The sequence below is a fragment of the Hemisphaericaspora subhashii genome, assembly GCF_019202705.1.
Source record: "Hemisphaericaspora subhashii strain CBS 10753 chromosome Unknown scaffold6, whole genome shotgun sequence".
NCBI classification, from domain to species: Eukaryota; Fungi; Ascomycota; class Pichiomycetes; order Serinales; family Debaryomycetaceae; genus Hemisphaericaspora; species Hemisphaericaspora subhashii.
The window spans coordinates 119308-134980 of NW_026057209.1; the positions used below are offsets into that span (position 1 = coordinate 119308).

A 15673-nucleotide genomic window follows, 5' to 3' on the forward strand; every position below is an offset into this window, starting at 1 on the left:
CTGCAAACATATACAATGTTGACCCTGCCCTAAAATAATTTGAATTAGACTTGTATTCTTTCAATGTTTAATATAACTCCGTAGATTGTAAGAAATAGTCTTCTATCGATCTACTCTTGCAAGCCCACCACGAAGCTGCGGGAATGAAGAATTCTTTTCAACAAATACCTATTCTGGGAATTTCCTCAGAGAGCACTCGACCCCTTAGCTTTGGGTGCTCCACAAACGGATCAATTACATTGAGGTTAATATGGTGCTGAATGTAAACCAGTTTATTTGCCTCCGTTTGCTCTTAATGCGACGCGAAATGCTAAGGGAATATTCTTTTGAACTCCCCGAGACCGCTACCATATCACACAAGAAAGATATCTCATATTTTTCTCGATTGTGCCCATCACAAAATATTGCACAATAAGAACAAACTGCAACCTCTATGCTTTGGATTCTAAATTTCCCACCTGAAGTCGTTCAGATTATATTTGATGCTATACCTCTCTTGTATCTACATGAATATATCCACATAGATCAAATTGACAAGTATGCATTCAATTCATTCTACGCCAGTATCGTGATTGGTGATTACGCAAGTGAATATGACAGTTCCATACAGGAGCCTAAGGCTCTACTTGGTGAGACAGATGTGTTTGCAAGAACATATTGTTACAAGAAAATCTATGGCAAATTAGAAGCTCCTGGATTTCCAGCACATTCCCGTAGAGACTGGAGAGCCCCAGCGGTGTATTTTTTAGATTTGGAAGAGTTTATTGAGTTCAGTGGGGCAAATACAGCCTTTTATCCATCAACACTTGTATTTAATAGACCTAGAGATTTGCTAAGGTTTCGTTTAATTGGTTCTCACATACTTTCCAAAGTACGAAGGATCCATTTATATACAGAATTGGATGCTAGAGACGGGGCAAAATATGTCAAAGAATTCACAGACTGTGACAACGTCGTAGCAGAAGCAATTCCCAATTTAGAGTACAGTTATATCTTAAGAGAAGTTCATCCATTAGGTGTGTTGTTTCCAAACTCTATGTACTATGTTCGACTTGGGGGATGTCGAATACGGAATTTTGAAACTGCATTTGAAGGACTTTCCATTACACATCTTATACTTGAGATGGAAATAAGAGTTGATGATTTATCATTTCTCCCTAGAAACGTAAAATATTTAACATTGAGCGGATTATTGAGTCTGATAAAGGATACATTGGTCATAAGGTTCCCTCCTCTTTTGATTCAGTTAATTGTCAGTGGCTTTAGAGGCTCTACCTGCAAACACATTGATCTACTGGCTTTGACTAAGCTTCGTTATCTCCAAATTTCTCCGTTGCAAATCAGGGCCATTTCGGATTTAGAACTACCAAATTCAATTGAGATCTTAAAACTAGGGGCACCCCACTTGGAAAACTTGGAAGGCATTGAAAGATATACGAATTTACATAGCATATATTTTCAATCAGATTTCGACATATTTATTAATTTACCCTTGAGTATTCGATCGCGAGAAAAGGAACTGCTTGATTTGTGGGAGGATCGAACTTTCTTGTGTGACCAATATTACGTGGCGGGGGCTCTTGGTTTGACTCGCTTTTCAAAAGAACGAATTAACAAACTTCAGATCAGCTGTGAATATGACAGCACCGAACTTCAGAATTGGCGGTCTTTATACATTGCTGGTTATTCTAATTTGAAAATTTTGGATCTCTCTGCCACACCTTTGTCACTGATTACTTGTTGGATATTTCCAGAAACTTTGAATGTGTTGAACGTTAATTCATGTCATATTCTGAAATTCCAGAACCATAATATAGCCTATCTAACAAAATTACGGAGATTGGAATTATCCGACAACGAGTTAAGTAGCATAGACGCTCTTATGGAAGCCCTTCCTTCGAGTTTGAAAGAGCTTGACTTGCTGCATAACAGGATCACTAAGTTTCAGGGCTCTTATTTATCATTAATATCTCTTAATCTATCACACAATCCGTTTCGTATGATAACTGACCACCAGAATCTCAAGGTGTCAGACTGCTGTGAAATATTGAATTTGGACTCTACGCTGATCAAAGAATTCGGGGAATCATTCCTCTTTCCAAAGAATTTGAAAGAATTATCCCTTGACAAGAATAATTTAAAGTCAATAAGCAATGATAACTTTTTCGCCAAACTTCCGGAAGGCTTGCTTTATCTTGTTTTAGGATTTCATGAACAGCCTACCGAGACCCTGCCCAACTGGAATTTCCCAAAAAGTTTACGCCAGTTACGTTTAACAAATGCTCCTCCGATGTTGCCACTAAATGACCTTCCATGCTTGGAAGAATTGGAAATGAACGACTCAGTGATTTCATTAGACTTCCTCCCAGCAAGCTTGAAGAATATTAGCTTAATGGCACATAATTGGACTGGATCGTTAGCCCACTTGGTTAATTTAGAGATGGTTTTGTTGACTCCGCGGAGGTGTAAAATTGAGAAGCGGCTTCCAGTGGCAAAAGAGATGCTTCTTCCAGAATCAGTTAAGTACATTAGAGTGATGGATGGCGATATTTCTCTGAGGATTGATTTTAGAAGATGCAAAAACTTGCGCTTTCTCGACCTATGTGAGTGTTCACTTGATAAATTTACGGAGTGTATGCTAGAATTGTTTGAGAACAATCCTCTAATTCGCATTCATTTGGGAGGACTTCTGTCCTTTCTGCAAAACAGTACGCTTGACAATTTCCGAGAGTTGGGGTCATTGGTATACGATGATTATGTTCCTTCGAATAATTTTATATAGGTTTAGTATTTAGGATTTCATGCAAGACTTTTTTATTGATGTATTATAGGATATTGCAAGACAGAGCCCTTTTCAAGAGTCTGTTTAAATACAGACATCCACTTTCCATCCTCTTCCATATGGATCATAACCACGCTGGCAATATGACTGCTATCTTTTTTATTTCAACATATACTTAGTACTGAGACCATCGCTTAGAGAACACGCATCGCAAGATTTTTTGAAGCATATGAGACACCCTCTGGGCAAATCTTTACAAGCCAAAGATAAAATAATATAAATGTATAATATTCCTATAATCAAAGTAAAAACGTAAATAAGAAAAGAAATTAAGATAAAGTAAGTAATGATCATGGTAGGAAAATCCATCATGGATAACATGGGACTCAAACCCAAAAAAACCTCCAAACTAAAAAAACGAAAACAAAAACGAACCACCTCTCAAACTTCCATTGTGTTTGCTTTACTGAATGTAACATATTTCTGGAATGGATCACTAATCAGAGCAGGATCATGCTTTACATAATAAACCTTTCTTAAATAGATTCTCTTGAACCATTTCCAAGCTTCAGCACCAATAAAGAATACAATCGTAAACCCAATCGAAATACCCCATTCATAAGTCACAGAACCATGAAGGAAGATAACATCATTAATCACAGGAATATAAATCACGGGGAAAACCGACACGAATCCAAACACAATCGACCAGAATAAGAATTGATTATCCCATAAATCACCACACAATTGGACCAACCAATTCTTTTCCGATTCAGGTCTCATCTTAAAGAATGAAAGTCTCATATGAATACATTCCCAAGCAAGAAGTAATGCACACCAAGTAAATGCAGCAAATGCAGTTGATCTACCTCTGAATACCAATTCACAACTTTCATGAAACGAAGTATTACATCCAGAACCAAGTCCTCCATCACCAATTGCAAATACAACCACCACGAATGCAGCTAAACAACATGCAGCCATCCAGATTCCATAAGCAAACATATCAATCAAGACTTCTTTGGTGAAGATGGATTTGTTGGGAGGTAAGTCTAAAATATCAGATTGGGCCTTTTCTTGACCTAAACCCATAGCTGGGAAACATGAAGTAACAACAATAATCCATAACACTTCAACAGGAGCTAATGGGAAAACTGAAAAGCCATCATTATCAATGAAAACTAAACCAATCATAAGATATAATGCTTGAGCCACGTTTTCAGCAAGAAGTTGTAACACAAATTTCTGAATATTTGAACTCATTCTTCTACCTTCTTCAATAGCATTCAAGATCGAGGCAAAATTATCATCAGTCAAAACAATATCAGCAGCATCCTTAGCAACATCACTACCATTCATACCCATAGCAATACCAACATCAGCTTTGGCCAAACTTGGAGAATCATTCACCCCATCACCAGTCATAGCAACAAACCTATTACGACGATGTAAAGCTTCAATCATTCTAACTTTAGTTTGTGGAGCACATCTGGCAATAACAAGTGGAAGAACTGGCAATTTATCAATTTCATCATCAGTCAAACCATCAAATTGATTAGCAGTCATAACCATACTTTGAACAACATCAGCAGGATAATTGTAGACATTATGAGGTAAAATCCCAACTTCCTGAGCAATAGCTTTGGCAGTACCTGGATGATCACCAGTTAACATATGAACATTAATACCCGCTCTATGACATGCCTTAACCGAAGGACGTGATTCAGGTCTTGGGGGATCATAAATACCAATCAATCCCAAAAATGTAAGATCAGATTCAACACCATTTCTATCACTGAGGTTTTCAGCTAATGGATCGACAATATGACGTTGAGCAAATGCAAGAACACGTAAACCTTGTGAGGAAAGGACGGTCATATTAGCTTCGATAACATCAACATCTTCAAGGGTCAATTCAACGAGTTTATTGTCGCGGTACCAATACTTACAAATAGATAAGATCCTTTCAACAGCTCCTTTGGTGTAGATTACAGTTTTAGCATCCTTGGTTGATTCATAGATGGTGGACATTCTTTTGATTGAAGAATCAAAAGGAAATTCAGCAATGTGAGACAAGGATTCCTTTTCAATTAATTCTTCTCTCTTCCAATCCAATCTGGTAGTGAAGACATTAATAGCGATTTCAGTGGCATCACCATGAGCTTCCCAATCACCGGTATCTTCTCTTTGTTGAACACTTGCGATATTGGCCAATGTTGCAGTAGTTAACCAAGCTTTGAATAATTCATGTTGCTGTGGAACATTCTGATCAAATTTAACTTCTTCTTCATCAATAGAGTCGATTTCCTTTGGTGATAACAGTTTGAAAGAAAGAGTTCCCGTGGTAGGATTAAAAGGTTCATTGGATCCATCAACTTTAAATGTACCTAAATCAGCTACCCAAACCTTCTTGGCAATCATCTTACCTAAAGTTAAAGTACCAGTTTTATCAGAACAAATATCATTAATACCACCCAAAGCTTCTAATGAATCTAACTTTCTAACGATAACATTTTTAGTTACCATCACTTGAGCTCCAATAGCCATAGTAATAGTCAATACAACAACCAATGAAGAAGGAATCATAGAAAGGGCAACACAAATGGCATAAATGGCGACATTCTTATTGACAATCATCTTTTGAGATCCCATGACCACAATTGCAAATACAACAGCTACCCAGAATAAGAAAATAGCTAACCAAGATAATCTTCTTTGTAAAGGAGTACCAATATTTGTTCCCAAGATATTCATAATCACATTGTAAATAGTTTTGAATCCAGCAGTATAATGTTCTTTGAAGGTAGCATTTTTATCGACTTTTACCACAATTGTATCTTTAGAATTTTTCAAAGAATCAGCAATCTTACCAATTTCAGTGTGTAAACCAGTAGAAATAGCAATACCTGAACCTCTACCCTTTGCAACCACACAAGAACTAAAAGCCATATTGATTCGATCACCAACAGGAACAGGTTGATTATCACTAATGAAAATCTCTTCATGATCCTTAGCTATTGTAATTGATTCACCAGTTAATAAAGCTTCATCAGTTTCCAAATTCATAGTATCAATCAATCTTAAATCAGCAGGGATAGTATCACCAACTTTAATAAGAACAATATCACCTGGGACAACTTCTTCGGCATTTATATTTTCTTCAATACCATTTCTTAAAACTCTAGCCATTGGAGAACTTAAGGAACGTAAAGAACCCATAGTCTTTTCAGCTTTGAATTCTTGAATGAACCCGACAAAGATATTAATAAACACGACAAAAGCGATAACAGCACCTGAAATCCAATCTTTAATAGCCAAAGCAATAATCATGGAAATAATAAGAACAAGAACCATTGCATTGAAGATTTGATGAGCCAAAATTTTCGTAATGGAGATCTTCTCTTCTTTACCTAAACTATTTAAACCATACTTCTCAAGATTGGCAGCGACTTGTTGGTCATTAAGACCTGATTGCAAGTCAGTATTAAATACCTTTGCGACATCCGCAATTTCCAATCTAAAAGGTTCGACAGTACTTAATAAGCTACTACTTTGTTTCTGTTGTCCCGACGATTCTTCACTGCTTTCATTTTCATAGCTCTTACTAACTGACGAACCATTTTTAGTAGGATTGGTTAATTCGATGGAAGACTTTATTTTCAACAGATGATTAGCAACAAATAAAACAAGAAATTAAAATTTTCTTAAGCTTTGATCAATTTTTCTTTTTTAAAATGAGTTTTCAAAACTTAAATATAAAGCAACTGTTTGTTTTGCTAAAATGACTGAGAGTCTCTTATTGTATGTAAAGAAGAAGAGAAGAAGAAGAAAGAGAAAAAGTGTTGCAAAAAAAAAATATTTCAATTTATGGGAAAATCAAACTCAATTTAAGTTGTTGAAGCCTCACCAAAGAAAAAACTATTAAAAAAAAAGATTTTGAATTAAAATTTTATTTTAAGCGATGATTGAATCACAAAAGCAATTTAGTAAGAATGGAATTTATTGTTGTATTTTTTTATTAACCCACTCAACATGAAACATTTCGCATGTCACTTTTCCATGAATCATCCGTCAGTTCTTCTTTTTTTGACGACACGATGAATCATGAAATACATGTACATCCGATTTAATTCATGTGCCACGGGCCATTGGAAATTATTTTCAACCTAATCTATTAAATGAAATATCAAGCCATACTTCCACATTTTAATAGTCGTGTGGGATTATTGTCTTCTAACAATACACGGTTTAAACTTCCATTTTTGATCAATCAACTGATAGATCCCCCAGGATCAAAAAGCCAAGCTAAAAAAAAAAGAAATTGAAAAACGGCAAGATGTAAGATGCAGTACATTTTTCAGTATTGCCAAGAAATTAATAAGGTACAATTACTTGAATTCATAACCTATCAATCGCACGTGGGTACCCCTATCATTTTTGAGACGTTTGTTAGAAACTATCTTCACCGAGAATACCCATAGCGAGACCATTTAATCGATAATCGATTCGAACAGAACCAACTACTGCTCGTCAGTCATGCGACAATGACTCAATTTCTTTTATTATTATCAACAGAAGTAAAAAAAATAAAATAAAACCTACCAGAAAAAAAATTAAAAGCCTTGTCATGCACAAGAAGATTTCTTCTTAGAACCCTTATTTGATAGAAGAAAATTTTAATATCAGAATCAGCAACAACGTGGGTGTTCTAATAAAACTTTTATAATTAATACCAAGAAAATCTGCTTTCTTTCAAGATGATAATTTCAAAAAACCCGGGAGAGTTTTAACTTTTTACCCCTTAGTCGAACCTCCCTTCCAGAATTGTGCCCATGTGCCCAACTAACTCGTGTCTTGTTTGCTATAAGAATGAACTGGAAAACAACAGATATGCATCTGAGAATCTTACGATGGAACATTCCCACTCGAGAATAAAGATTTATGAGGAGATACTTGCTGCAAAAAATAGCAGGATTGCCGTTTGTACAATACACAATGACATCAACCCCTCGTCATACCCCATGTGGCTTGTTTCAGTTTTGCAACCGCTAAAAAAAAAAATAATAATCTCGACTACGACCATTCTTTTCTTGGGTCCGGTTTTGCCCCGGGCAATACCAAATTCCTTAAAACAAAAAGGAAGTACAAAGTAGAGTATTCGCAAGAAATCCATAGACAGAAGCTCAATAATTGATTGTACACAAAGAAACAACGAATGCCTTTCATATCGGACTAGGATCTCAGCAGGTTTGATTGGTCCAAGACATTTCCCACTACATTTTCCTTTTCACACTTCCAATGGCATTTCACTATCTAAACTAGCTATCTAAGGATAGTCTAATCAGCAAACTCACCGAAAAGACTATAGACAAAGAAAGATTTCTTGATGTATACTCTATTTTCCAGGACACAGTTTCGGCTTCTTTGGCAATATCACCAGCCACATGAACCCATGAATCTGATTGTCTTATCTTGGGAAACTATCTTGTGAATGTAGATACAGACAAGAAGAGGAACCAAAAATGCCGAATATGATCAAGACAGTATTTGGAACTTATTCTCATGACATATTCTAATAAATATAAGGAACAGTATACCGTTTGGAAAAGTATTGGAAAGTATAGTTCTCTTGAATACCCATTCTTAAAGTTTGAGTGGATTGCCATCTTCGTCATGATATGTGCTTTCATTTTATCATGAAAACACATATCATGACGAAGATGGAGCTCAAATCAGAATTCAAAAAAAGAAATTGCAGCTAAAAAGGCGACGTAAAGCTAGTTGTAATCATCGCTTTCACACGGAAATGTCGACAACTCAGGCCCCCATCCAAAAGTACCCTCTAGCAAACTTCTCGTGAATATGTTGTTTCTAGGATAATTCATGCTTCAAAATCTTGGCTTGGTAATGCATCAGCTTTCCGGAGTCAGGTTTCCCCTAACGGGACCCATTGTAGCAAGACTCTAAACTAATACTAGATCAAAGCCCTAACTGATTTGCAAACTTTGTTATTACCAACTATTTATGCGGATGCAACCATTGTTATTGCAAATTTCAAAACCTGGGGCTAAGGTAATACATGATTGATTATCCTGCCCAAGTTATTGGAAGTAACAAAACTTAGAAAGTTAGGAGTTTAAGTACTTAGTTATTTTGAAATTAATGGCTTCGCGATGAGCTGGATGACGACACAAGCTGCGAGAAAGAACAATTCACATGGTACATTCCACAACTGCGTCACAGATACGTAAAGCAATTTTACTGGTTATCTCACCAACAATGGTAGTTTTCAAAAGACAGATCCTATTAGTTAGTAATTGGTTCTTGTTAAGATAACATTGCAAAAAAAAAGCACACGTACAAAAAAAGGGAGAGACTCTCAAATTCAATCTATCTCTAACAGTCCAACCTCCAAAATGGTCCCAATCACCTTCATTCCCACTTCATACGTCTCCATCAAACCAAAGACAGCAAGTACACAAAAGCAAGAATACACACTTAAGATTCAAAAACTTCCAATCTGAATCTATTTAATGTACGGGTTTATTCCTTAACATACCCAAAATTGCTTCTGGACATTGGTCAACTTCCTAAAGAAGTGCCTAAAGAACAAACATTTATACATCAAATATGATTCATAAAGCAATGGATTGGAAAGTCTTTTAAAATCATGTAATACTCTTTAACAACTGTGATTTTCTAAATATAGATCTCAAATATACCCACTCCTTTGACACAATTTGACAAACTTGATTTCTCTACTCTTGGACGTCACTGATTTTATTCATTGAAAAGAACACCTATTTTATCTGAACTCCAGCACGGAATCCAAGATGTGAAAACGACATTTATCCTCCATCCAAGATGAAATCCAAGAAGGAACGGACGTCACTCGATACAAAATAAAAAAAATAGAATTCGGGTGATACCCCTATGCTAGACCATCCGAGGAGGATAAGGTATGTTTCACCTAGGAGCTATTTGAACAAAACCTAGCCCTTTTTGAAATTGAGTAGTAATGTTTTTCTTAATCAAAAAAATCGAAATCAATAAAGTAAAAAAAATTGTAAACCAAGAAGCAACATGGGAATTCAACAATTTCCAAACTTTCACTTGATTTGAACGCAATGATGAGAATCGAACCATTAGCCAGAACGTTCAATGATTGCATATGTTTGAATCAAAAGTTGATTCATTTTGTAAAGCCAATCACTGCATTCTTCGAATTCAATCTCCGATCTTTCCAGGGAAACTAACGATAGGTTGGAAATCAAAACTCGTCAAAATAACCAAGGAAGTTTTAAAAAATTGCAAGCAGCATCATTTGTTAGAGGATAAATAAATAAAGCAAGTTTCTCTGGATGTCTGGATGTTTCTAACATTATGGCCAAATTGATCAAAGGAAGTGACATTACCGATTCTATATCTCCTGCTATTATAAACAGTGATTTCAGACGAAGCATTGATGAGTTTGAGGGGGTGACGTTCACGTCCGACACTTTCCCTTAAACGGCAACAAAGGTGGGTATGGGGAGGAAGGTAAGTGAAAGCAGCTAGAGCATATCCCCTTTGTAGGGGGGGGATATCGATTGAATGAATGAAAGCGCTCTGAAGTAATAAACAGAAAGAAAGAAAGAAAAGAGAAAAGATTCAAATTTAATTCTCGTGTTTTGTTTAAGCGAAAAAACAAGCGTTTAAAATAAATTATGTGCGCCTGGCAACTCAAATCATTTATCCTTTTTTTGGGAAAGTATAATTACTCCACTAATTCTTGCCCAACTACTGAAAACCACTTATGAAACTTTGGAATGCAACTACTTCAAGGGATTATCATAGAAATTGTCCAAGCTTGAACCATTGACTTACAATCTAATTTCTGTCTCCTTTTACGTCACATAATACTTTCCTAAAAGTGGAAAATGATTTTAAGTGAACTTTTTATATTCTTCTAAGAAACTTTTCTATAAAGGTACAAATATAGACTTTCGTATTTGAAATTAACAAACCAATCTCGTTGATTCATTCGTTGTTTATTCCCTCTTCCTTGTTAACTTTCTATTCGCTATCTTTTTTTGCAACACTTTCTTTTGAATGAAGATAAATGACGCGTCTAGAAATTGTTCTGCCCTATTTTTTGGGGCATGCGCTACCCATTCAACGACTTTGTTTACAACAAGAGAAAGTTTTTACAACCAGTTTTAATCATCATTCATCCATCAGCTAACCAATACAATACAATAAAAACAAATGCTAAATAAACTACTACTGCTAATGCCTAATCATAACCAGAAGAACCAACTACCCCAGCTAAATCAACGAGCGACATCTTCACATGATACAATTGATAATCATCATGTCTTTTCCCAAAATGAAAACTCTGCTGCCAACTTTGCTAGTATTAAACGAACCAAATTTATACACGTATACAATGGAGAAAGTCCTTCTTCAACCACAATAATAAGGAAGAAGCGTAAGGCTTTAGGAGAAGTCAATACAAATATTGCCACTCGCTCAGCTACTGATCCATTCCCAATCACAAATAACATCCAAGAGGATCCTTGTGTTGAGAGACTAATACGTTCAATGGATGATTCATTAGAGATAGTGGAAGACAGTGAAGTAGAATATACTCTTTTGATAGATTCATTACGAGTCGGCGGTGGTGGTGGTATTTCGAGTGAAGATGATGAATGTCATACTATTCAGACTAGTATTCCCGGATACTCAAGGGATAAAGATACACAACTTGATTCATCTCAAAAACTGACAAAAGATGTACACACGCAATCATCGATGTATGAGAATGACTATGAAACTCAAATGGAAATAGGAATAACGGAAGAGGACTTGAGAGCTGGTTCATCACAATTGAGTAATGGGAATTTTCATGAACAAGATCTAGGATATCATCCAGAAGTTTCTTCCCAATTCAATTTTTATACTTCGCAACCAGTAATTATTCAGCTGCAGGCAGTTGAAGAAGAAGAAGAAGAAGAAGATGAGTACAGAGAAATCATTATAATCGACGACCATTCTTATGAAATGCAAATTGATGAAGAATCAATCAATCATAGCCAAAAAGTGAATTATGACAGCGAAGGATACAATGACGCCTTCGAGAAGAATATCACCGAAGATGATTATTCGGAAGAGTTTGATAAGCGAAATATACTTGCTGGGTTGAGTGATGAAAGTATTTTGTCATCCATATCTGATGATCCGAGGATTGATGAGATTTTGGAATGTTCGACCCAATGTAGTGGAGAGATGGAAACGAAGATTCCCTTCAATATCGAAGATTTAAATACAAAAGAGCTCGTTTCTGATGATAAAATGAAACTAATCCATGGTGATAACAAGACTGACATTGGCAAATCTGAGTTTATTGCTTCTTTTATCAAGTCCGCTGGTATTAAACAAGAATTGAATTTCCCAGTCAAACAAGAAGATGTATATCGTGGCACTGCTGACCATAAGCCTCAACTGAAATCTAAAGCGAAGCTGGAGAGCTCACAACTAGAATCAACAGATTCAGCATGTAAGAAAGAAACGATAGAATACCAGTCAGAATCCAGTTGTGAGCCAGATAGTAATCAATCCAAAGAAGGAATCGAACATATCACACCACCTCCAAGTAAACCCGCTCGCAAAAGAGTCGCATCAAAACCACTACTGGCTCTTGTTGGCATGAGTCAACCAAAATTCAGAGTTGGATTATCGAAAAGAGTCAAAATTGATTCATTGCATCATTATTTAAAGAAGAATTCAAAGTAAATCTAAACAAAAGAATGGTGCTAACTTATTTATTGCTATTATTTAGTGTATTATTAAACGTGTTTATGGGTAATTAAAAGGAAATTTAGATTAAATTAGATAGAATTATAATATAACATCTATTTGAACTATATAAGTATTATCAATAACGTCAAATCGTGAAAAAAAAAATTGTATATTATTATACACAATGTCTATGGTTGTAACAATACCAGGACATTAGCATCTTTATTAGCTGATAATTCGGCAAATGTGTCAACGGCATCCAGTAACTTTTTCTTCTCAGTAATCAACATTTGAATTTCTCTAGGATCATACTCACCCGATTTAAAGGCATTCAACACCGAATCTAAATCTTCTCTTCTATAAGATTGACTACCGATTAAAGTATACTCATGTGCCATTGAATGAACTGGACAAACATTGAAATTGGTATGAGCACGATGGGCAATATCAGTTGCAACTCCTCCAGTTTTCAAACTTGACAACATAGTCCTAAAAGTTTCTCTAGTCCCTGCACAATCATAAACTCGATCAAATCCGGCATCATCATGACTTAATTTTCTCAATTCTTGAGCTGTTGACTCAACATCCTTGAATGGAGATGGATCAAACACCTTAACACCAAGTTTTGAAGCAAGATCTCTTCTAGTTTCACTAGGTTCTGTCAATACAATATTCTTAATTCCATGACTACGTAATGCAAAAACGGTACTTAATCCAATTGTCCCCCCACCAATAATCAAAGCACAAGTATCTTTATTAGGTTCATCAACGATATCTGAAGTGGTAACCCCATGCCAACCAACCGCCAAAGGTTCAATCAAAGCAGCAACATCGTCAGGAATAATCTCATTAGGATAAGGAACAACATGATTATCCTTCACCACACAATACTCCGCCATTCCACCATCTCTAAACCCAAGACCATAAAAGGTAAGATTTTCACAACAATTATATAATCCTTGAGAACAGGCATCACATTCGCCTTCAATGTCGGGCCGGTCTCTACAGGTGCCATTAGCTTCTACGACGACATGTTGGCCAAGTTTGAGATTAGATACTTCTGGCCCCATGTCGACAATCTCTCCCAGGAATTCGTGACCCATTACTTGTCCTTCAGGATGAGTATGGGATTTTTTGAATATTTCGGGGCCCTCTACGAATTCATGAAGGTCTGATCCACAAATTCCGGAATATTTGATTTTTATTTTGACGTCATGAGGATGAGTGATTGTGGGTTCTTTACGATCGTTGACGTATTTGATGGTTTGATTTCCGTGATATTCAATTGCTTGCATGTTAGGATAAAGCGAGTTAATTTTTATTTAGTTTATAGCGAAAGTTTATTCATTAAGCTTATAGAGAAAGAGAAAACAAGGTAGAAGCTGACAAATGGAATTTCTGAACAGTATTTATACTTGGGGCGGTCGGTTAAGGCTTAATAAATAATCCCTTAATAAAAATAATCAGATGATTGACTATTATATTAATATTATTTAGGAAACAAATGAAATCGGTGTTGGCAGTGCATATCCGAAAGATTTTTAATTTTTTTTTGCAGCCCGTTTCTTTTCAAACAAGGAACAATTTTGAACAAACGGAATAATTATTGAACCTAAAAATATATTCGTAACGTGATATGTGCATATTCACTTATTTTCTTTAACAACCTGGCCATTGTCTGGCATAGGGGAATTAGCCGGAAGCAAAGTAATGAAATGGAAACCGGGAGGTAAAACCAATAATAATATTATTTAATATTTGAAATTATTTTATCCTCATTGATGTAAGTTCATCTGCATGGAAAAAATGATCATGATTTGCCTTATAAAATATTTCATTCATGACGCTCTCCCTTTAATTTAATTATAGACCACATTCTTAACTATGAGCAATGGGCTAGACTCTTTATAGTGCCAAGAGGTTGCAAAATTTTTGTCAACATCCACATCAGATTATTCAATTGACAACAGAAATTTAAATACGAATTTCAATTGACAAAGGATAAAGCGTGACTTGACTCAGTTCTTGTAGTTTGTATTATTATGGTCATAGAACGGCGGTCATTAGTTGATTGAATCTTTCTTATAGAAAGCGTTGTCATTTCAAGATCACCCTCCAGACAGCTTGGAGGATTGCAACCTACAAAAAGATCGTAACCCTATTTAATTTTCTCACTATCAAATTGCACTCAGTTTTCTAGTTTCGCTCCCATCGATGAAACGCAAAAAAAAAATTCGAAAAGATTTTTCATTTCCATCTGCTTTCTTTCTTTTTCTCTATGCTAAAACCGGGACACTTGCAATGAGCGGTCATGCCGGCATTATGATTGCCCTAGTGTGGACGTACTCTCTAGCCCGGAAGATCAGATCTTGAAGTGCTATGTTCAGTTATGATTTCTTGTTACCTCCGTGGAATCACGACTCTACGAGCTTTCAAACATCTATCAAGTCTTCACAAGAGTTAACTTTCTAGCATCTGAAGGAGAGCATGTCCCTTCGTGATATGGAAGAGGATGAAAGGAGATGTATACCCATCTTCCTAGCTATACTATTTCTTTTCTTGCTCTTGGCCTTAGTTATGAACTTTGTCCTGGGTACAGCTTAGACAATGTTAAAACAAGAGCTTAACCCTTTCCAAACCAATTCTGACAAGGGTTAGGAAGAAGTGTTTTTTTCTACATGGTACGTATAACTAATTCTTAATAGCAGAATATCCCAGTTATTATGCTGTACTAATTTATATACCAAATCAAAGACAAGATAAACAAAAACACACACAGACAGACACACTAAGAAACTATACAAAAACTAATACATAAACAAAAAATAATAACACCAAAAATAAAACACCAAAATATAAATTTATTAACTAAATTACATGATAATATGAATTGAAAACTGAATTGATCCTTAAACTTTAAAATCTCTCTCTAATAATGAATAATAATAAAAACGTCGTTAATAAGTTATTTTCCCAAACAAAAACTAACAGGAACAGGTTTTTTATGTTTATCTTTCTTTAATGAACATCGACGAACATAATCTTTCTTTTCATCGAAATTCGAAAATGTACAATTTGGTGAGGAGGAACTTGATGAAGATGCATCTGAAG

General features: G+C 35.6%; 4 protein-coding genes across 4 annotated transcripts; 2 read left to right on the forward strand and 2 right to left on the reverse strand. All coding sequences in view use genetic code 12, as the record gives it.

Annotated features, from left to right (window-relative positions):
* Window positions 1-433: 433 nt before the first annotated feature.
* On the forward strand, window positions 434-2782 carry J8A68_000652 (leucine-rich repeat domain-containing protein; the record flags this gene model as incomplete). The annotated part of the gene is made up of 1 exon (XM_049410351.1): window positions 434-2782. The coding sequence occupies one exon, from the start codon at window positions 434-436 to the stop codon at window positions 2780-2782; it is 2349 nt and encodes a 782-aa protein (XP_049266059.1).
* A 441-nt stretch (window positions 2783-3223) lies between these two features.
* J8A68_000653 (ENA1) lies at window positions 3224-6987 on the reverse strand (the record flags this gene model as incomplete). Its single annotated transcript, XM_049410352.1, has 2 exons — window positions 3224-6386; window positions 6980-6987. The coding sequence occupies 2 exons, from the start codon at window positions 6985-6987 to the stop codon at window positions 3224-3226; spliced, it is 3171 nt and encodes a 1056-aa protein (XP_049266060.1).
* A 4042-nt stretch (window positions 6988-11029) lies between these two features.
* J8A68_000654 (uncharacterized protein) lies at window positions 11030-12556 on the forward strand (the record flags this gene model as incomplete). The annotated part of the gene is made up of 1 exon (XM_049410353.1): window positions 11030-12556. The coding sequence occupies one exon, from the start codon at window positions 11030-11032 to the stop codon at window positions 12554-12556; it is 1527 nt and encodes a 508-aa protein (XP_049266061.1).
* Window positions 12557-12750: 194 nt separating this feature from the next.
* IFE2 (Ife2p) lies at window positions 12751-13857 on the reverse strand (the record flags this gene model as incomplete). The annotated part of the gene is made up of 1 exon (XM_049410354.1): window positions 12751-13857. One exon carries the CDS (start codon window positions 13855-13857, stop codon window positions 12751-12753), a length of 1107 nt encoding a protein of 368 aa, XP_049266062.1.
* Between the last annotated feature and the right edge of the window lie 1816 nt (window positions 13858-15673).